This window comes from Dictyostelium purpureum (genome assembly GCF_000190715.1).
Source record: "Dictyostelium purpureum unplaced genomic scaffold DICPUscaffold_4, whole genome shotgun sequence".
In the NCBI taxonomy this organism is placed as follows: Eukaryota; Evosea; class Eumycetozoa; order Dictyosteliales; family Dictyosteliaceae; genus Dictyostelium; species Dictyostelium purpureum.
Window position 1 is genome coordinate 121268 of NW_003519341.1, and position 23392 is coordinate 144659.

Below are 23392 nucleotides of genomic sequence, written 5' to 3' on the forward strand. Positions count from 1 at the left end.
AAGAAGAAAATTATAAATCGATTTAATTAGTTAAAAAAAAAAGTTATTTTCGAGCTATAAATCTTTACAAGTTTTTATTTATATGGTAATGTATTTTTTATTATTGTAGTTATTATCGTTTTTGCATTTATTTATTTTTCTATTTTAAACCACCAACCAAAATAGCTTTACATTGTTTTGCACGTTCCAAGAACAAAGAAGATTCATTTGGGAAACCTCTTTCTATTAAAAAGTTTGCATAAGCAGTTAGGCAACGGTAATTATTTGAATCCGCTTCTAGGGATCGTAAGAAATAATCTTCAGCTTTTTCATAACGCTCGCAACGTACTAAAAAGTTTGCATAGAAGAATAGAATCAAAGGTCCTTTGGTATCAGCATCAATGGCACGAAGGAAATAACGATCAGTATTGATTACAACTCTATCAGACATTGAAAATCTAACATTCGACATATTTTTACCTTGACTAGCACTAAATTCTAAAATTTTACACCATGCTTGAGCACATAATTGAAGGGTTTCTTTATTATTTGGATTTGATATGAGGGCTAGCTCGAAAAATTTACGAGCTTTGTGTAATAAATGAATGGCTGTACCAATTGAACGTTCAGTCATAGCCTTAGCGTAGAAGAATGTGCCTTCAGCATTTGTTACCAAGTCGGTATGTTTAACACGTACACCAATTTTCTTTAAATCACTTGTATCGAATGGTTGATATGGATTCCAAAGATTGCCTGTGGTATCTGCTACTTTTTCGATTGTCTTCTTTCTAAATTTTAAATGTGTCATATCTCTAAATCTAATGAAAAGTAAATGACGTCCTATAACTGGAACAACTCCATGATGGTCATCTAATTTTTCATGTAAAATATCTTGAAGTTTCCAATTGCTTGGTGGTAATGGTTCGTTATGTTTGCCAATGGTTGGAGATGATGGTGCTAATGGGTATGGTGTTGATTTTCTAATATTACCATTTTTATCATTATTATTGTTGTTATTATTATTGTTCATGTTTATATTATTATTATTGTTATTATTATTTAAAGTATTATTTGTTTGAATATTATTATCGCTTGTATTTAATGTACTTGTGTTTTCATCTGTATTATTATTATTATTTTCGACAGATTGATCATTTTCAGTTGTTGTAGTGGTAGTAGTCGAAGATTTGCCTTTATTTTTGAAATATTGATGATGAGTTAAAACTGAAGGTATTTTATCAATATAAAATTTAGAAGCCAATTCATTCTTGACGGTTACATTCCAAAATTCATTGGTATCATATTCCGGTAGTACAGAAACACCAAAGACCATATTTAAAAATTTGGTTGTTAAATCAATGTATGGAGCACTTAATGGTTGGTTATATTTCTTCATTTCGCTTCTTAATCTACGACGAAGGTCATTCTTTAGAACACGAGCAATGGCTTCTATTAAAAGTACAAAACATGAATCTCTATCGTCCATTAAGACCAACATATGACCAATCCAACGCATATTGATACCTTGTCTGTGGAACTGTTCTGGAATATGAACATCGCCACTTAATAATGTTCCAGTATTTAATGACTCTTTAATCATCCATTTTAGACGAGTTGAAAGACGTGGGATTAACTCGGTTAATAAACGATTGGATGCCTCTTTAACCTCTTGATTATGATGCAGACGATCTGGGTCATTTTTGATAAAGCCACTGAAAGCATCGGAACAAAGTTTTTTTGGATGACTCTTTAAAAATTCTGGTCTAAATAATTGGAAAAGATGACCACCCGAAACATTTTCATCTGGATATGTTGGTGGGAAAGTTCTACTAAAATCGATGAGATAGAAACGACGATCTGTACCAATGTGACCTTCAATATCGGTTGCTGAATATAAAAGTGTTGGTGGAACTGATGTACCTCCTAAATGGGGTTTCAAATTTAACATATTTGATAGGGATTTCATTATTGGTATTACCTTTTCATTTGCATGAACTGTTTTGCCCATGTCGCTTGAACCATAAACAATTGTTGGTTTATCACCAATTGATGCAATTGGTAGATAACTCATGGCAATTAAACGAAAGCCCATGAAATCTACAAGAGCCATTAATGGTACACATAGACCTGAAATTGGACAATTTAAAGTTGCCATACAGCCTTTTAGTTCTTGACCTCCGACTTTGGCACCACCCCACTCGTCATATACATTTGAGGAACCAGAGAATTTGAACAATACATTTCTTACAATATATTTATCACCACCTAAATGACCACCCATTGAACGGCTTTGAATTGTCTTTTCTTTTAAATAACGTTCTTCAATAATAATTCTACCATAGGTTTTAACTGTATGAATAAAATCTTGAGAGATATGAAGTAAATCTGTACAAATCTCTTGTAATCTATATAAATTTGTATCAAGAGATGGAAATTCTCTAAATCTTAAAACTACTCTTTGAAATCTTTCATTTAAATCTGATTGATCATCTAATTCTTCAGATTTTTTTCTTTGGTTTGTTGGTGAATTGTTTTTTTGTTGAGGTGATTTTTGTTTATTTTGAATTTCATATGGATCAAAACTATTATTATTGCTATTATTATTGTTTGTATTATTACTATTATCATTTTTATTATTTGTATTGATATTTCTTTCATTGAAATGACCATTATTGTTGTTATTATTATTACCTAAAAATGTACTTTCACCCCTATTAATAGTACGTGGATGAATTGAAAAAGCTGATTGAGATCTTTGAATTTGTTTTTGTTCTTCTTCAGAGTCAAAGTCATTAAGTTCATCTCTATCATAACCTGATATAATTGATTCAGTATCATATGGAGTTTGTAAATATGAACCATTGTCTGCTGCTGAAAATATTGCATTTGAATTTGATGATAATGAAACCCCAGCTTTTGGAACATTTGAAAATATAATTGGTTCAGCATTATTATTTGTAGTTGTTTGGACTGTGGGATCATTGGTTTTAAAGGTATCATTTGTTTTTGTTACATTATTACCCAAATTTGAGGTTGATGTATTTGTTCTTGATAATGGTGGGGCTTGATCAATAAATGTATGAATATCATATTCATTTTGTTCTTGTTGTTCTTGTAATTGTTGTAACTGTGTTGGAACTAAACCATGATTACTTATACCAATATTATTTAAACTATTGCTATGTGTAATTGGAGGTGGAGCACTTATTGTTGAACCTAAATGTACACTATTTCCACGATTAATAGGGTCTCTAGTACTTGGAAATGCTTTTGAAAATGTATTGTTATTTTGTTGTTGTTGCTGTTGTTGATTATTATCTAAAGTTGGTAAAATGGTTAGACTTGAAAAGAATGTACTTGAATTTTGAGGCGGTGGGGTTTCCCTATCCCTTGAACTTTTAACAACGTTAGTCCTCACAATAATTGGTAAATTCTCTAAAGTTGTTCTATGCCAATTACCACTAGTTTCATCTCCTTCTTTTTGAAGACCATAAGCTTCATTATAAGTATTACTAAAATCGGTTTCATTTGATAATGGTGTTGGTATTATATTATTGGTTTTATTAGTGTTGGGTTGTGTGGAGGGTAAAGATGGTGAGTTTGAGGGTGATCCACCACTAACTGATAATAAATTGGTCAATAAACTATTTAGATTATTAAAATTATTTGAATTTGGTTGATTACTATCTTGCTGTTGTAGTTGTGTTGGGATATGCACTTGATGAGTCAAAACTTGTTGGTTTAAATTTATATGATTTGTTGCTAAATTTTGTTGATTATTTACATTATTATTATTTTCATTACTACTTGATAATACTGGAGATGGTACACTTGAGTTACTAGTTTGCAAACTATTTGAGATTGCAGTATAATAGTTAATTCTACCATTTGGGTCTTTTTGGGTTGGTTGGGTTGGAAATGGTTCACTTAAAATTTTTAATCGTCTTTGTTTAAAATTATCACTTGTGGAAGCAGGAGTAACATCACTGCCTTCTTTTGGTGGCGGTTGGGTTGGTTGATATAATAAAAAGTCATTACTATTACTACTATTTCTAATATTACCATTAATATTCATGGTACTACTATTTAAACCTATAATGCTACTATTCGATATGCCATTATTGGTCGATGAGGATATTGAGGGTAATATACTATTTCTTAAACCTTTATCCTTTTCTTTTGTCTCCTTATCTTTTTCTTTATCTTTCTTATTCTTTTTTTTATTTTTATCTACATTATTATTATTATTACCATTATTACTATTATTATTATTATTAATATTATTATTACTATTATTTTTATCTAAACCATTACTACTATTAATACCATTGTTTCCATTATTATTTTGGTTATTCTGATTTGATATACCGACTGTATTATTTAAACTAAAATTATCATTATATGAATTATTTACACTTGAGCTACTAGAGGTTAATAAATTGTTACCACTACTTGTGGAGGATACGCTATTGACACTACTTGTTAACAAATTATCATCTCGAGAATCTCTTAAATGATTTAAAAAACCTAGACCTAAACCACCAGTACCATTACCACCATTATTGTTTAAATTATCTCTACTAGATCCAATATAGAAAAAGTGTGGGTTATTGTTTGAATTGGTTGATTGTAATGATGGTGAATTTAAATTTCCATTACTATTTGAACTATTTAAACTGGTATTTGCATTTTTATTTGATTTCTTTAATGAAAATTTATTATTAAAAAAGAATTGCCTTTTTTCTTTTGTATTGTTATTATTATTATTATTGTTATTATTATTTGTGTTGTTAATATTACTATTATTATTGTTATTTATCAAATTATTTGAATTACCGCTATTATTGTTATTACTATTATTTACAGTATTTGTTAAACTATTGGAGTTGGTAGTAATACTTGAATTATTACCATTACCATTTAAACTATTTGGTTGTGATGTGTTGTTTGAAGTATTGTTTAAGGAGTTATTAATCATACTATTTGATGATGAAGAGGTTGCCATTAATGAAGAAGAAGAGGATGAGGATGAAGATGAAATTGAATAGGATGATGCACTTAATGTATATGCTTTAGACTCTACTATTGACTCGATAAGCTTCAAAAATACTAGATCTATATTTTCATTTGTTAATGCTGAACATTCAATTCCAAAAAAATTATTATTTTTACAAAAGTTAATTACTCTATCTTGGGGTACCTGTCTTGCTAAATCTGATTTACATCCGACAATTATAATTGGTGCGTTAGATGGGATATATTTTCTTGATTCAAATGACCACTTTGAATGAACCATTTCGAAAGAATCTTTATTTGATAAATCATATGCAATAATAATACCTTGAGCTCCTCTATAATATGTTGATGTTAAATGGGATTCCTTTTTCTTGTCCAAATGTATCCCAAACTTGTAATTTATAGGTTTGATTTTTATAATCTACATTTTTAACTTTCTATAAAAAATAATTTATAAAAAATTTAATTTTTATTTATTTTATTTAATTAATAATTTTATAAACTTACAAATATTCGTAAAAGTTAGGTGGATCATTAAGATTAAAAATACTATCATAATATCTTTGGATCAAAGAGCTTTTACCAACACCATTTTCACCTATAATTAACAATCTAATGACTCTATCTTGTGGAACTATTGATGTTTTACTTTTACTCATTTGATTTTTATTATTATTTTTATTATTATTAATATTAATAATATTTACTGTTGTTATTTTTATTTTATTTATTGCTATTTAAAATAAAAAGATTTATTATTACAAATTATTGTTTTTTTTTTTTTTAAGTTATTTATATAAATATATTTATAAAAATAAATAATTTCTAATATTTATTATTATATAAAAAAAAAACAAATGAAAAAATAAATTAAAATTTTATTTAATTTTATTTTATTATTTTTTTTATTTCTTAAGTTTATTTAATGATATTATTAAGTAAAAGTATATATATATATGTATGTGTATGTATGAGATATAAATAAATATATAATTAAACTATTTTAAATTAATTTTAAAATTATATGGTGTGTGTTTATATGTTGGGTGTGTTATTTTAAAAAATTTGTATTTATAAATATGGGTATGTGTGGTTAATTTATATTTTTGGTAGGATAAAAATATTCTATATTATTACTATTATTACTATTTATTAACACACTAATATAATGTTTTTGATCAAGTTATTAAAAGAAATTGCTTTATAAAATTATCACCTATTTATAAAACATAAGTGTTTTAAAAATAGAGTGGTACACAATTATATCTAAATCTTGAAGTATAAATAAATATAAATAATATTTAAGTATATATTTAAATAAATTTATTATGAACAGTACTATATATATTATATTTTTTTCTTATATCCAAAAAAATTTTGAGACAATTATTATTTTTATTATTTATTAAATTATAAAAAAAAAAAAATTTAAAAAAAAAAAATTCAAAAAAATAAAAAAATTCAAAAAAAACAATTTTTTTTGTTTTTTTTATTTTTTTAAAATTGATTATTATAAAATGAAATAATTTATTTATCCCACACACCCACCTTTTTCTTTAAATCGTTACACGATCCTTTTAATATAAATACAAAAAAAAAAAAAAAAAAAAAAAAAAAAACAAAACCTAAGATGTGGATGGTCGTGAACACTCACAAAAAATAAACACTTTTAAGATTTTTAGATATTGGAGATGGGTTAAAAAAAAAATAGTGAAGCAAAATTCTTAAAAAGCCTTTTATTTAATTAATTTTATTTTTAATTTTATTTTTAATTCATTTTTAAGTTTTAATTAAAAAATAAGTAATATAAATTTATTTTTGTGATCACAAATCATAAAACATTTAATAAATAAGATTTATTATTTAAATTTAATTTTTTTTTTAATTTTTAAGATTTGATTAAAAGGTTTTTTTTTTTTAATATTGAGTCATGATGATATAATTTTTTTTCTTTAAAAAGTTTTTTATCATGTGTTAATATTTAGTTGGTTTGGAATAAAATAGAATGAAACTAATACAATATAAAATAAAATTTAAACCACAATTAGTTTATTAAATTTTATTTTTTACAACAGTTAAATGAAACAAAAAAAAATTGTGTGGGACAGTAGCTTGGGGGTGTGGTTGGTGTGTTTTGTGTATTTTTGTGTTTGTATAAGATTTATAACTTTGGATTTTTTTTTTTGGTTGGTTTGGGTTTTTATCAGGAAATTATGATGTGTTTAAACAGGGTAATTTTAATTTGTGTTTTTTACAGTAACTGTAGTGGTTATGCTTTGTAATATATATTAAATTTTATTTTTAAAATATTTTTTTTTTTATTTTTTTTAATTTAAATATTTTTTTTTAAATTAAAATTTTTCATTTTTATAAAAATATTATTTCCTAAATTGAATAAATTAATTTGGTATTAAGGCAATATTTAAAAAAAAAAATTTCAAATACACAAAAAAATTAAATAAATTAAAAAAGAAAAAAAATATTATTCTTTGTTTTTTTTATTCAATTTATGCTACACATTTGTAAATTATTATAAAAAAGCCAATCTAACTATTAAAAAAATTAATTTTATTTATTTAATAATATTTTTGCAACACTATAAAATTTTTCAAAGATTAGATTTCAAGATAAATTATAATAAATAAATTAAAATTTGTAATAACAATAGTAATAATAGTTTTTAGGATTTTTTATTAATTAAAACCTAAATAATAATAATTATAAAAAAGTAATAAAAAAAAAAAATAATAATTAATAAATTAAACAAATAAATTCAAAAAAATTTTATTTTGTGTTTTTTTATTTTTTATCAAATATTAAATAAACAATTGTAATGGACAATAATAGTGGAATAATTAGTGGAGATAGTGGATGTAATAGTAGCAACAGTGATAGTTTTAGCAACACAAATAATAATAATGAAAGAAAAGATTATGCGATTGTTGGCAAAAAAAGAGGAGGACCATTAAAATTATATTATGAAACATATGGAAATGTAGATGCCCCAGTCAAAGTTTTATTTATAATGGGGTTTATGGCAACTGGTCAAGATTGGATACCACAAGTTGAATATTTCAAGAAATTTAAAGAATATGAAGTTTGTATTTTCGATAATAGAGGTATTGGTAATAGTGGCAAGGCAAAGAGATATACAACAAGTGATATGGCATTGGATGCAGTAGAGTTAATGGATCATTTAAAGTGGGACACTGCTCATATTGTAGGTGCATCAATGGGTGGAATGATTGCTATAGAGTTTGCAGTAAGAGCACCAATAAGAATTCGTACATTGACATTGGCAGTAACACATTCAGGACTATCATTCCCACCATTGAAAGGAGCATTAGGGTTCTCAAAATCACTATTTCATAGAGACTTTTCAAAGAAGGCCGATATACTTTTAGATACACTTTTCTCAAAACAATATTTATCATCTCAAAGTGAGTTAGATCCATCAAAAACCAAAAGACAAGAGTTGATTGAAGAGTATGTAAATAAAATGAACAGTACCAAAGCACCACCCATCTCAACTTTATTTGGACATATGAGATGTATATTCACACATTATGTTTCAAGTTCAAGATTAGAATCAATTAAAAATCAAGATTTCCCTGTCCTTGTATTAACTGGTACCGATGACTACTTGGTAAAACCTAAAAACTCTTTTTCTTTAAAAAACAAATTATCACCAACAGAATTTATAGTGTATGAAAACTGTGGTCATTGTGTAAATGTTGAAAAACTGTCAGAGTTTAACCATGCTATCGAAAACCACTTTATGCGTCATAAAATAGATTCTGATATTCTCAAGAAACATTTAAATGATAGAGAGGTTGAAAAAGAAGTTGATATTTCAAACTCACCCATTGTACCATCTGTTTTAACAAATACAACCGCAGTAATTTCCGAAGATAACTAAAAATAGATTTCTTTTTATATTTTAATTTATTTATTTCAACAATATTTCTATTTTTGTAAATTTTCAGAAAAAAAAAAAAAATAAAAAAACAATTTAAATAATTCCTCTAATCTTTTTTTTTGGTGGGTAAAAAAAAACACAGATACCAAAAATAGTGCAATGTGTGTTAAAAATAATTTTTTTTTTGAATTAAATTTTTATATTTTCGAATTTAAAAGGTGTAATATTAAGTTATTAATTTATTTTTTTTTTCTTTTTTATTTATCATATAAAATTAATAATGAAAATGTTTTTTAAAGTACATTTTTTTAAAAAGAAAAAATTAGAAGCATGGGAAACATCTAAAAACCAAATAATTAACCGTTTTTTCAAAGAAGTAGAATCATATGAGCATGACCGACAACATGTGGTTTGCGAAATTCAATATGATACCATGTTGGATCTATTTTATTACGTCTCACACCAAATTTTTTTTTTGGGAAATAAAGATCAATTTGAACAATTAATTCACGAGCTGGAGAAAGATGGTTTTTTTCTTTGTTTCAACAGTGAAAATCAAAAAGGTTTTTCTTTCAAAAACAATAATCAAGACATAATCTCCATTTTTTTTTTTTTTTTCCTAAAATATGATGGAGATACCCATATATACTATATTTGTAAACTCCATTTGATGATTTGAATGTGTTTTCTCACTTTATTTATTTGTGTTATATATATTTTTTGATATAATCTCCATTATTTTAAAGTGGGGTAATATTAAATTAAATTAATAAAATGATTATTTTCATTCAGGTAAATGGTAAAGACCTATTGGTTTTTTATAAACTTTTTATACAGTGTATCATTTTATTTTGTCATGTATATAAAAAAAACTATGACTTTTATAAATATTCTATAAATACCATGAATAGAAAATAACCGAGTTTTAAAATTATTTCTTTATTTTAAAATTATTTTAAATTATTTTTAAATTGTTTTTAATTTATTTTTAAATTATTTTTTTATTTTATTTATTAAAAAAATTTTCACACAAAAAAAAAATTTCATATTAATTAAAATTTTTGTTTTTACATACTGCCATAAAATGTGTCCTCATAAGAAATATAATATTGAAGACTGCAAAAAAAAATTTCAATTGAAATATTTCAAAGATTTTTGTCGTGACCTGGAAGTTTTCCCCGATATTGGAAAGAAATGTACTGAAGATTGTAAAAATAAAATGGGAGAAATAGTAAAGATCACATTGGAAAAATATTCAAATATAGTTGTTGATTATTTCAAAGATGCAAGATTGGGAAAAGATACTACTTTATCTCAATATCTTTTGTATATTTTGGTACCAGATGAGGAGGATGAAGAAGAAATCGAAGAGAACTTTAACGTTAAAATTGTTGATGATAAAATCACTCATCCAGAAGATCCAGATCGTGACAAGGAAGAAAATTAAATAAAATTATCATTCTACTTTTTTATTTTAAAGTCATCATTAATACCAAAAAACTCAACATCTTGAGAGTTATTTTGATAACTGATTGATTCTTCGTATTCTTTAAGTCTTTTTTTTTTACCTGCTTCAAATGCATCATCATATTCTTTTTCTTTTTTTTTAAATTCTTGTAATCTTATTTGTTTTCTATCTTTAAAAACCTTTTCCTTTTCTTTTTCTTTCTCCTCAAATTCTCTTCTCTTTTTATTTTCATCATAATCTATAGTTGCATATGTCACAATTTTATTTGATTCTGTGTTTTTCTCTGGTGATGTATATTCTAATGAATGTTTTTCATCTTTCTCTGTCTTAATTACAACATTTTTTTTCATTTTTTGAATTTTAAAACATTTGAACAATTTAAAATAAAAAATAATTTTTTTTGTTTTTGAAAGAAAAAAATAAAATAAAAATAATTCCTCTAATTTTTTTTTTTTTTTTTTTTTAAAAATTTTTTTTTTCAAAATTTTTATTTTTATAAATTAAATAATATCCATTTTCATTATCCATTTAGCAGATTATCACCAAATGATAATATATTCATGTATTATAGTAATAAAATAACAATATAATAGTAGTATAATATTTATTAAAATCTATGTTTCGTCAATTAAGAGCTTGGTTTTCAAATGATGTACCACAAGAACATAAAAACTTTTGGAGTAATATTTTATCAAATATTAAAAACATTGTCAATAATTTTAAATACTAACCAATTAATTATATAGATAATAATGGAGGATTAACCGATAAAACACCAAATAGTGCTTATTTTATGTTTATTTCAGATCCAAATTCAGTACAATCATACGAACAAATATGCACAAGTAATAAAAATTTTGAAGGTATATCATGTATCAACTCACTATATATAGAGGCATGTCGCGCAGCAGGTGATTTAATAGAGGCAACTAATTTTGTTATTTTAAGAGATGAAGTAGAAATAGAATGTAAAGTAAAATATTTAGAAAATAAGGCAAGTGAAGAAGAAAAAGCTCGTGTTGAAGAAGAAAAAAGACAAAAAAGAATAGAAGAAAGAAGGAGAAGAGAGGAAATTGAAAAACAATTAGAGATAGAACGTTTAATTAAAGAAGATCAGTTAATTTCTAAAAAGAAAGAGTCTGAAAAAAAAAATAAAGAAATAAAATTAATTATTGGTAATGAAAATTGTAAAGTTGAAGATGTAGATTCATTTATAGAATCTATGGATGGTGCAGTTTTTGTAGAATATAATAGAGGAAAAAAATTCATGGAATATGGTGATGGAGATTTTAACTTTGAAGTTTTTCAAGATTCAAATAATAATAGCGATGACCAAATTATTGTTGATGATGATTACAATTTAAATAATATAAAAAATAACAATAATAACAATAACTATAATTATAATAATAATAATAATATTAATAATAATATTAATGATAATAATAATAATAATAATAATAATAAAAAAAGAAAAGAATTAGAATCAAATAAACCAATTTCAATAGATGAATTAGATGAAAACGAAATTATTAAACCAAATAAAAATCCAATATCAAATAATTCACCAAACACGAATAAAAAGAAATTTTCATATGACTATGATAGTGATGAATCAACATCAAAAACTATAAAGTCCTCAACATCAAATCTAGGTCCAAAAAGTTCTGAACACTATATAAAAAGCTGGGGATTAGACGACGACGATAAACCATCAAAACCAATTAGCTCAGGAATTGTTAAAGGAGCACCCAATATCAAACAAAAACCCATACCACCACCAAAAAAAAGAACTGATTCAGACGATGAAAGCTTTGATAAAAACTTTGTTTCACCAACAAAACCATCAAACTACTCCAAAAAAGAAATTGATGTAAAAGATTCAAAAAGTAATAATAATAAAAATAAAATTAATAACAGCAATAATAATAATTCAAATATATCAAAACCCGATCTTATTATTAGTATAGACGACGATTAAAATATAACAAAAAAAAAACAATAAATAAAACTACTTTAATGGGTGGATTCACTCATTATTAATTGTATATAAAACTAAAAAAAAAAAAAAAAAACAGTATATTGTTTTTTATTCATAATATAAACTTGCACAAAAAATTGATAACTAAATTATTGGTGACCCTTCAGTTTAATGATTAAAATACCGAAATGACACGAATAGCTCCTAACGACTTTTTTTTTTTGTTTTTTTTTAAAATTTTAAATTTCCAAAGTGATTTTTTAATTTTGAATGGGTAAAAAAAAAACAATGATAAATAATTTCAAAAATATAATTTTTTTTTTTTTTATTATTATCAATAAATCAAAAAAATGGAAATTAATAAGAGTAATAGTTTTTATCTATATATTTATCCTTTAAATTTTATATTAATTTTTTTTTTTTTTTTTTTTTTTTTTTAAGCAACAAGTGGCTGTAAAAAAATTGGTCCCAATTTTTTCACACAATTAACTCAAGGTGTTTCAAAAGGAGCTAGTTTTGCCCCCCCCCCCCGATCATATATAAAAAATTCATTTAGTTATTAATAAAATAAAATTTTAATAAATAAAAATTAGATTATAACCTTTATAATTATTATTAAAAAAAAAAAAAAAAAAAAAAAAAATTTTTTTAAAAAAAAAAAATTAAAAAAATATTATATTTTTATTTTCTATTCCCTGGATGGTCTAAAAAAAATAATCTTTTTTTAAAAAAATATTATAAACAGGGTAAAATAAAAAAATTTATAAAAAAATAAAATGAAACAAAAAAAACAAGAAAAAAAAAACCATTTAATATATTTCAAATTCTCAGTAAAATTAATAGTAAATAATTATATTTAAAAATAAATAATGGGTAATTATAATTTTATATTTAAATATATAATTTGATTGAATAAATAACTAAAGAAAGGATTATCATTAACTAATAGGTGCAAATGAGGGTAGCAATAGACCAGGATGGCCAATTAAACCAGGAGGTAACAAAGGACAAACTATTGCTCCACCACCAACCAATGCTCAAAAATCTAGTTTTAAAGCTTAGTATTAATAAAAACAAATAGAAAATATATATAGCAAGCAAATAATAATTATACATATTTTCAAATAAATATTCAATTATTAAAATTATAAAATAATTATAAAAAAAAAAAAAAGATATTCATTTTTTCTCGTTTCCAAATTTATTTTAAATATTTGAATGTAAACCAAAATCACAACAAATAGCATCATTATAATATTAAAACAATAAAAGATATTTATTTATAAAAATAAAATACCAAAGTGTCCACAAGGTTTTTTTTTTTAAAACTGAGGAAAACAAAAAAATTTCAAAAAAGATATTTGGTTTTTAAAAACCCATTTTATCACAAAATTATTTAAAAAAAACAAAAATTTTTGTTTCTAGTGGATAAACTTGGTTTTTTTATAGCTTTTTTTTTATAATAATTAAAAACCAACTATTGTAATATTAAATAAAAATCGATATGGTGATGCTTTTTCTTTCTTTCTAAAGAGAAATCACATCATCAATAATGATTAAAATTTTATTATGATATTTTAAAAAAAACTTTTCGGCAATTTTTTTTTATTTGCGACGTTTCGTTCAAAGATATCTGTTTTCAACAACCAAAAAAAAAAAAAATAAAAAAGGGTCTTTTTAAAAATGAATTATTTAAAATATTTTTTTGTTCGACCTCAAATTTTATTAATGATTAAATTGTTCGACCTCAAATTTTATTAATAATTAATTTTTTTTTTTTTAATCATAATAATAAAAAAATAAAAAATATGAATAAACCTACCACTACACAATTCAGTAAATGTAATAACTATTTATAGGGATGAATTATGTTAAAATAAATTTATTTTTAACTTTTTTTTTAAAAAAATTTAGGGGAAGGTACAGGAGGTTCAAATAGATCATACTTTTCAACCTATACCTCAAGAGACACCCAAGTTACCAAACCAATAACTGCTTATAAAAATGGGTTTTTCTTTTAAAGTAAATTATAGTTTACTTATTACACTAAATAATTTTTAATAAAATTATTTCAATATTGAATATAAAATTAGTTTTTTTATTTTTAATTTTTTTATTAAATTATCTTTCTAAAAAGATTTCAATACATATATTAATTATTTCCATAGCCTTATTAAAAAAATTCCATATTACAGTTATTGTTATTTTTATATATTTGAATCATAGTGCGTTTATAACATGAGGTTCTCAAGAATATAATGTATTGGGTGAAATTCAGTATTCATATATGTATTAATAGTTTTATAATAATACTTTTAAAATCAAAATAAAATAATGATGAGCCAGTTTTTACTGCTTAACCACAAAAATTAAGAGAAGAATAACTTAAATAATAATTTTGTTATTCAAATTGCACATTAAAAAAAAAAAAAAAAATTTTAGTTGTTTTTGTTAAAATTAAGAAAATTTTTTTCAAAATTTAATATTTTTTTTATTTTTAATTTCTCTTTGATCAAATTTTTTTTGATTTTCTTTAAAATTTAATTTTTATTCTAACAACCTTTAAATATAGTTATAGTCACACACAGAATTTAGATTCAATTACAAAAACAGATATGGATAATGATAATAAAAATGAAAAATTATTTTTTTCTGTATGGAGAAACAAGTATCTATTAAGCGAAATTCAAAGACATCATAGATTATATAGAAAAAATAAAAAAATATATATTGGCAAGTCAATGGATGAACTTAGATACCATCCACATAGAAGATATGCAACAGAAATTATAATTGATGTTAATGAACCATTAGAACCACATGGTCAAGTAATACCCTATGGTACAGCCAAATTAAATTTCATTGGTAAATTGGGTAGATTTAATCAACCAATTCAAGCATGCGATATTCCAACAACAGTGACAAGTTTAGAATTTAGTGGGATTTATTCTCATTGTTTCGATATTAAATCAGTTGTCCCACCAAGTGTTACTCATTTAAGACTCGGTAAAAATCAAGAAGTTTCACCAAATTCATTACCACCATCACTTACCCGCTTAATAATGAAACTAGATCAAGATATTGCTATTGGAACTTTCCCAAAATCACTAAAATATTTAATGCAATTTAAATTCAATAGAACAATTATACCTGGTTCATTTGGTTCAATTGTAGAATTATACCTAGACTTCTTTAATCAACCTTTAAAAGCTGGTGACTTACCTATAACATGTCAAAATTTATTTCTCACCAAATTCAATCAACCGCTCCAACCAAATACTCTTCCTCCTAATTTAAAAAAATTAGAACTATATAGGTTTGACCACCCACTATCAGACGGTGTACTTCCAAAATCAATCACTGAACTATATTTGACCGAATTTAATCACCCATTATCCAACTCTCTATCTAAACTCCATTCATTACAAGATCTCAATTTATCAAATTTTAATCAAGAAATATCCATCGAAACATTCCCATCCTCAATAAATTCATTAGTTTTGTATAGTTTTAATCAAGTTATAAAACCAAATGTGCTTCCATCATCAATAATTAATCTCATTTTGGATGCATATAACCACCCATTAGAACTACAAGTAATACCGCCAAATGTGAAACATTTAGAGCTACATTCATATAATTGTAATCTTGGTAAACATCTATTCCCAAATACTTTACAACATTTATCTATATCAAACTATTCAAAAGAGTTATTGGAAAATGATTTACCATCATCAATTACAGAACTTTATTTCGAATCGAATGTTAGTTATCTTTTTAATCCAATTCGATTTCAATCTAATTCAATTCCACCATTAGTAAAAAAATTAAAACTCCCAAGAAACCATTCCCAACCTCTTCAAGTCGGTCTTATACCCAATTCAGTAGTCCATTTAGAGATACCCGATCTCTATTCCCATCCTCTTCAAGTCGGTGCAATACCCAATTCAGTTACATATGTAAAACTACCTGAAGAATTTAGTCCTCTTCAAGTAGGGGTATTACCAGAATCTCTCACTAAATTAACCTTTAATTATGGATTTAATCAACCTCTAGACCCAGCTACCATTCCAAAATCTGTTACTCAAATATCACTACCTTATACTTTTACACACCCAATACCAGACTCTTTATCACATATAATAAAAAGATTATAATTATGGAAATAAAATAAAAATAATAAAAATTTCTTAAAATATTAATAAAGCTATGGAAATAACAAATATATGGAAAACTTAATTAATTTTCTATCTCTCTTTTCTAGATTTAGTATTAATCAACATTTAAATTTTAATTTTTCAGGGTTTATTATTTCTCATTTAAAAACTATCACTATTATTCTATTTTCTAAAATTAAAAAAAAAAAAAAAAAAAACAAAACAAACAAAACAAAACAAAAAAAACACTAAGTACTTTATAATAATGCATGTGACAGAATAGATAGAGGACCAAAGGTACATATGGTTCACTTGGTAGTATTTATGATGGATACACAAATGGTAAATTTTGGAAAGGGAAATCAAAAAAAAAAAACTGAAATACTTTTCGAAAAAAATTTAAACATATTAAATTATCAATTAAAAAATAAAAGTTTAAATATTTAATTTTAATAATACCCAATTCAGAATTCATTTTTTTTTTGAGTTTAATATTTTTTTATTATTTAAAAAATATTTAAAAAAATTTTGATTTCCCATATAAAAAATTTGTAAAAAGACTGATGCAAAAATAATTATTTTTTAAAAAAAAACTGTTCATAAAAACAAAAACAATTATATTTTTATGTACAGTTTACAACAAAACCAATAATATTTTTTTTTTATTTTTTTTTATTTTTTTTTTATTTTTTTTTAATATTTAATTTACAAATTTACAAATTTACAAATTTACATCTAAACAAAATTTTTAAATTTTGCTTTTTTTTATAATTTTTTTTATTATTTCAAAACAAAATTTTCTAACAACTTAAATATAAAAATGAATAATAATGATATAATAGATGGTAATAATAATTATAATGACACACAGAATTTAGATTCAATTACAAAAACAAAAATGGAAAATAATTATATAAATGAAATATTATTTTTTTATGTATGGAGAAACAAGTTTCTATTAAGCGAAATTCAAAGACATCATAGGTTATATAGAAAAAATGATTGTATAGTTATTATCAAGTCAATGGATGAACTTAGATACCATCCACATAGAAGATATGCAACAGAAATTATAATTGATGTTGATGAACCATTAGAACCACATGGTCAAGTAATACCCTATGGTACAACCAATTTAAAATTTGGTAAATTTAATCAACCAATTCAAGCATGCGATATTCCAACTACAGTGACTATTTTAGAATTTAAATGGAATTATTCTCATCGTTTCGATATTAAATCAGTTGTCCCACCAAGTGTTACTCATTTAAGAACCGGTAGAAATCAAGATGTTTCACCAAATTCATTACCACCATCACTTACCCGCTTAACAATGTCACTAGATCAAGATATAACTATTGAAACTCTCCCAAAATCACTAAAATATTTATTGCTTAGTCAATTCAATAGAACAATTGTACCTGGTTCATTTGGTTCAGTTGTAGACTTAGGCTTGGACTTCTTTAATCAACCTTTAAAAGCTGGTGACTTACCTCAAACGTGTCAAAATATAGTTCTCTTCAAATTCAATCAACCGCTCCTACCAAATATTCTTCCTCCTGAATTAAAATCATTAGAACTACATAGGTTTGAACACCCACTATCAGACGGTGTACTTCCAAAATCAATCACTGATCTACATTTGGATGAATTTAATCACCCATTATCCAACTCTCTATCTAAACTCCATTCATTAGAAGATCTCTATTTATCAAGTTTTAATCAAGAAATATCGATCGAAACATTCCCATCCTCAATAAATACATTAGTTTTGTGTAGTTTTAATAAAGTTTTAAAACCAAATGTGCTTCCATCATCAATAATTAATCTCATTTTGAATTCATATAACCACCCATTAGAACCACAAGTATTACCACCAAATGTGAAACATTTAGAACTAAAATCATATAATCGTAATCTTGGTAAACATCTATTCCCAAATACTTTACAACATTTATTTATATCAAACTATTCAAAAGAGTTATTGGAAAATGATTTACCATCATCCATTATAGGACTTTATTTCGAATCGAAAATTAGTTATCTTTTTAATCCAATTCGATTTCAAACTAATTCAATTCCACCATCAGTAAAAAAATTAGAACTCCCAATTAACCATTCCCAACCTCTTAAAGTCGGTTTTTTACCCAACTCAGTAGAGCAGATAGAGATACCCAATCTCTATGCCCATCCTCTTCAAGTCGGTGCAATACCCAATTCAGTTACACATGTAAAACTACCTGAAATATTTATTCCTCTTCGAGTAGGGGTATTACCAGAATCTCTCACTAGATTAACCTTTAGTTATGGGTTTAATCAACCTCTAGACCCAGCTATCATTCCAAAATCTGTTACTCAAATAGCACTACCTTATACTTATAGACACCCAATACCAGACATTTTATCACATTTAATAAAAAGATTTTAAACTAAAAATAAAAATAATAAAAATTAAAATTCAAAAAAAATTTTATGAAATGATTTTATTACAATTAAATTTTTATTTTTATTTATTTTATTATTAATATTTAATAACTTTTTATATGTATAAAATTATTTAAAATTGTTTTTTTATTATTATTATTAACAAAATCAGATACACTTAAAAAAAATTGATGGAAATGATAAATTATTTTTTTCAATATGAAGAAACAAGTATCTATTAAGACAAACTAGGTTGATAACTCAATACCACCATCATTTAAAATATTTAGACTATCAACCTCTTCAGATCGGGGTGATTCCCAATACAGTAGTAGATTTAGAGGTACCCAAGATATGAAACCAATAGGTTGTATATATATTTATAAAATATATAATAGTTTATTTACACTAAATAATTTTTTATTAAATTATTTCAATATATAAATTAGTTTTTTTTATTTTTTATTTTTTTAAATTTTTAATTTATCTGTCTAAAAAACTACTAAAACTTTCAATACATATATTAATTATTTCCATAGCTTCATTAAAAGTTGTAATATTTTTGGCTGGGACTAAATTTTAGTAGTTTCTAATTAGTATTCTTTTACAATTTTCAAATATTAAATTTATATTAAACTTACCTTTTTCACCTTTTATAAGATCATCATTTTCGTGGTAAACATCAGAATCTGTATAGTAAATTTCATCTTTATCATTAAAATGAACTTTTTTTTTTATTGAAACATAATTACTACTTTCATTATATGTTATATTATTGTTTTTATTTATATTATTACTACTGTTGTGGTCTATTTGATTTGAAGGATAGTATACAATTTGATTATTATTAAACATTTTTTATATTTTTATATTTTTAATTTTTAAAAATTAAAAAAAAAAAAAAATTTTGATTATTTATATCCAAAAACAATTGTCAGTAAAATATTTAAACTGACACTTGATTGTCAGTTTGTAAAATTAAAAAAAATTAAATGAATAAAGATGAAATAAATATTTAAAAAAAAAAAAAATATTGTTATACTATCTACATTTATTATTAAGTATTTTTTTTTTTGGTTTGGTTTGGTTTTTTTGGGGTTTTGGTTTTGGTTTTTTTTTTATATAAATAATTATTTAATTATAAAATAAGAATTTAGTTGGTTTGCATTTCAACTGGTTCTTCATTTTCAAGTAAATTAAGCTAAAAAGTAAAAAAAAAAAAAAAAAAAGAAAATATTAGTATATATAGTTTGTATTGATTCAATATGTTTTATATTATGAAACTTACATATTGTTGTGCAGCTTCATCTTCAATAATTTTGAATTTTTGATTTTCACCAACAATACCAATTGAAACATTCTTTGAATTTAAACCATCATCTGTATTTGGAATGGTTTCTCTGAGTGCACGTAAACCATGAATAATTAATTGTTCTAAACTACTTTCTTCAAAGGATTCAAAATGTTTTTCGAGGTATGTTTTTGCTGATTGTGATCTTGAACCAATTGAAATTGATTTATAATCGTAAAAATTACCTGATGGACAAGTTTGATAAATATGAGCACCTAATTGCTATAATAAATGTGGAATAATAAAAAAACAATTAGTATTTATAAACTTTTTTTTTTTTTTTTCAACCATCTATTTTTTTTTTTATATTTAAAAACAAACATACATCAAAACCAGCAACTAATAAACCGACACCATATGGTCTTCTACCATATCTTTGAGTATGGACTTGATGTTCTATAATGAGTTTAAAAAAACAATTAGAAATTAGAAATTTAATATTGGTTATATATATGAAATTTTAAAATAATTTATAATACTTACTATCGGCAACTTTGGTAACTAAACGTTCGACTCTCATTTGATTTTCGTAAACATAATTATAATTTGCACATTCATTTCTCATATAGTTACATAACATACGGGCATCAGCTGTAAGACCAGAAATGGCAATACCAACATGATCATCAACTACAAAAATCTTCTTTTGATATGAACCTAATTCTGAACTTGATCTCTTTAATGAAACAAGAACTGCATATTGTTTAGATTTTAATGCGACAGCAGCACCACCTTGTTTAACTGCTTCCATAGCATACTCTACTTGATGAATACGTCCACTTGGACTGAATGTTGTAATATCAGAGTCATATTGATTACGATACATTTTATAATATTTAAATTTTTATATGTGTATATATATATTTGAAAAAAAAAAAAAAATTTGTGATATGATGGGGAAAAAAAAAAAAAATTAATATTAAAAGGATTGAGTTCAAAAAAAATTTAATAAAATTAAAAAAAAAAAAAAATTAAAAAAAAAAAATTAAAAAAAAAAAAAAATTAAAAAAAAAAATTAAAAAAATTAAAAAAAAATAAAATTTTAAAGTTCACACTTTTGATTATTGTGTTTGTGATTATCAAATTTTAAATTAAAAATTAATAAAAACAATTTATACACAAAGTTGAAATGGATATAGTAAAAAGGTAAAGGTTACAAGGTTATTTGTATATATTTAAATAATATTATTAATTTTAAATTATAAAATTATTTTCATTTTTTTTATTTTTTTTTATTTTTTTTTTTATTTTTTTATTTTTTTTACGAATATTATTTTTTAATTTTTTTTTTTCCTCTTTTTTTTTAAATTAATTTTAAAAAAGAATAACAATGAAAAATTTAATTAAAATTAATAGTTGTAAAAGAATATTAAATATTTCAAATAGGGGAATATTTATTAATAATAATAATGTTTTTTTAAATAATAATAATAATAAAGTTAGTAATATTAATAAAAGATATTTTACAAATAGTAATATTATATTAAATAATGTTAAACCATTAGCAATTGGACAACCAACACATGAAACTCATCCACATTTATTAGAAAAAGATGAGGTTACCAAGGGTATTAAAAAAGAGGAATTTAAAGAAAGAAGAAATAAATTATTAAAACCATTTGCAATTGGATCGATTGTTGTATTATTCACACCACCAGAGCCAATGATGTCTTATGACATTCCATGGGATTTTAGACAAAACACCAATTTCAATTATTTTACAGGATTTAATGAGCCTGAGGCAGTATTGGTTTTAGAGAAAACTTCAGATGTAGACCATATATCCTATATGTTTGTAAGAGAGCGTCAAGAGGAAAAAGAGAAATGGGATGGTCCAAGATGTGGAGGGGAAAATGTAAACAGATTTTTTGGTATTGATTATGGTTATAATCTCAACGAGACCCAAACCCTCTTAAAACTATTGACAAGAAACCCAGAAAAGAAATTATATTGCAATATTGTCGAATGGAATCAATTATTTTCAAAATTACAAGGCAGTAAGTAGTAATACTTAAAAACCATTATTTATAAATTTTATTACTAATTTTTTCATATATATTTGGACTATAGTTTCAGAATTTCAAACATTTAATATAGAAAAAATTCTACAACAATGCAGATTGATAAAGTCAAATAGCGAAGTTAAACAAATGTTAAATAGTGGTGAAATTGCAGGTGAATCATTTTCAGAAGTTATGAAATATATTAAACCGGGTATGAACGAATATGAAATTTCAGCCTATTTCGAATGGAATGTAAAGAAAAGAGGTGCTAAAAGAATGAGCTACCCACCCGTAGTAGCAGGAGGAAACAATGCAAACACTCTTCATTATATTGCAAACAATCAAATATTAAAGGATGGTGATCTTTTATTGATGGATGCAGGTTGCGAGCATTGGGGTTATACAAGCGACATCACAAGAACATTCCCAGTCAATGGTAGATTCACAGAGGCACAAAGAAAAGTTTATGAAGCAGTATTGGATGTAAATAAGAAATGTATTGAAATGTGTGTAGCTGGTGAAAGCATTAATTCGATTCACGACCTCTCCATCCAACTCACTAAAGAGCATTTAAAGAATTTAGGTATCTTGCACGATAATAATCCAAACACATACAGTCTATACTACCCACATTCAATTGGCCATTATTTGGGAATGGACACCCACGATACAATCGATTTTAGCTATGGTGTAACTTTAGAACCGGGTATGATTATCACCATCGAGCCCGGTATTTACATTTCAAAATACGACCAAAACGTCCCAGAAGAATATCGTGGCATCAATATTAGGGTAGAGGATGACGTAGTAGTATCTCAAAAGAATGAAAGCCCATTAGTATTAACATATAGAGCTCCAAAAGAAATCAAAGACATTGAAAACATTATGAATAAATAATAATGTCATAGTGATAATAATATAAATATAAGATTTTTTTTTTTTTTTTTGGTCATATAAATATAATAAACCCTTTATTTTATTTCTTATATTTTAGAGATAAATTTCATTAATAATTTGTCAGTTATTTTTTTACAGATTATTTTTTATTTTTTTTATTTTTTGTTTTTAATTTTTTAATTTTTATTTTTTTGACT

At 24.1% G+C, this 23392-nt stretch overlaps 9 protein-coding genes across 9 annotated transcripts; 6 read left to right on the top strand and 3 right to left on the bottom strand.

Annotated features, from left to right (window-relative positions):
* Positions 1-139: 139 nt before the first annotated feature.
* On the bottom strand, positions 140-5654 carry DICPUDRAFT_146844 (uncharacterized protein; the record flags this gene model as incomplete). Its single annotated transcript, XM_003283187.1, has 2 exons — positions 140-5330; positions 5503-5654. 2 exons carry the CDS (start codon positions 5652-5654, stop codon positions 140-142), a joined length of 5343 nt encoding a protein of 1780 aa, XP_003283235.1.
* A 2174-nt stretch (positions 5655-7828) lies between these two features.
* On the top strand, positions 7829-8914 carry DICPUDRAFT_25440 (uncharacterized protein; the record flags this gene model as incomplete). Its single annotated transcript, XM_003283143.1, has 1 exon — positions 7829-8914. One exon carries the CDS (start codon positions 7829-7831, stop codon positions 8912-8914), a length of 1086 nt encoding a protein of 361 aa, XP_003283191.1.
* Positions 8915-9998: 1084 nt separating this feature from the next.
* DICPUDRAFT_23677 (uncharacterized protein) lies at positions 9999-10211 on the top strand (the record flags this gene model as incomplete). Its single annotated transcript, XM_003283144.1, has 1 exon — positions 9999-10211. A coding segment is annotated over one exon (213 nt), but the record flags the coding sequence as incomplete, so codon positions are not given.
* Positions 10212-10998: 787 nt separating this feature from the next.
* On the top strand, positions 10999-12363 carry DICPUDRAFT_146847 (uncharacterized protein; the record flags this gene model as incomplete). The annotated part of the gene is made up of 2 exons (XM_003283145.1): positions 10999-11062; positions 11129-12363. 2 exons carry the CDS (start codon positions 10999-11001, stop codon positions 12361-12363), a joined length of 1299 nt encoding a protein of 432 aa, XP_003283193.1.
* A 2615-nt stretch (positions 12364-14978) lies between these two features.
* On the top strand, positions 14979-16520 carry DICPUDRAFT_74193 (uncharacterized protein; the record flags this gene model as incomplete). Its single annotated transcript, XM_003283146.1, has 1 exon — positions 14979-16520. The coding sequence occupies one exon, from the start codon at positions 14979-14981 to the stop codon at positions 16518-16520; it is 1542 nt and encodes a 513-aa protein (XP_003283194.1).
* Positions 16521-17340: 820 nt separating this feature from the next.
* Positions 17341-18948, top strand: DICPUDRAFT_146850 (uncharacterized protein; the record flags this gene model as incomplete). Its single annotated transcript, XM_003283147.1, has 1 exon — positions 17341-18948. The coding sequence occupies one exon, from the start codon at positions 17341-17343 to the stop codon at positions 18946-18948; it is 1608 nt and encodes a 535-aa protein (XP_003283195.1).
* A 479-nt stretch (positions 18949-19427) lies between these two features.
* DICPUDRAFT_74195 (uncharacterized protein) lies at positions 19428-19799 on the bottom strand (the record flags this gene model as incomplete). The annotated part of the gene is made up of 2 exons (XM_003283188.1): positions 19428-19516; positions 19586-19799. 2 exons carry the CDS (start codon positions 19797-19799, stop codon positions 19428-19430), a joined length of 303 nt encoding a protein of 100 aa, XP_003283236.1.
* A 220-nt stretch (positions 19800-20019) lies between these two features.
* On the bottom strand, positions 20020-21213 carry DICPUDRAFT_52118 (proteasome subunit alpha type 1). The gene is made up of 4 exons (XM_003283189.1): positions 20779-21213; positions 20621-20691; positions 20233-20517; positions 20020-20145 (listed from the first exon to the last, which is right to left on the bottom strand). Exons 1-4 carry the CDS (start codon positions 21119-21121, stop codon positions 20098-20100), a joined length of 747 nt encoding a protein of 248 aa, XP_003283237.1. The 5' UTR covers positions 21122-21213; the 3' UTR covers positions 20020-20097.
* A 412-nt stretch (positions 21214-21625) lies between these two features.
* On the top strand, positions 21626-23296 carry DICPUDRAFT_96298 (uncharacterized protein; the record flags this gene model as incomplete). The annotated part of the gene is made up of 2 exons (XM_003283148.1): positions 21626-22292; positions 22366-23296. 2 exons carry the CDS (start codon positions 21626-21628, stop codon positions 23193-23195), a joined length of 1497 nt encoding a protein of 498 aa, XP_003283196.1. The 3' UTR covers positions 23196-23296.
* Positions 23297-23392: the final 96 nt, after the last annotated feature.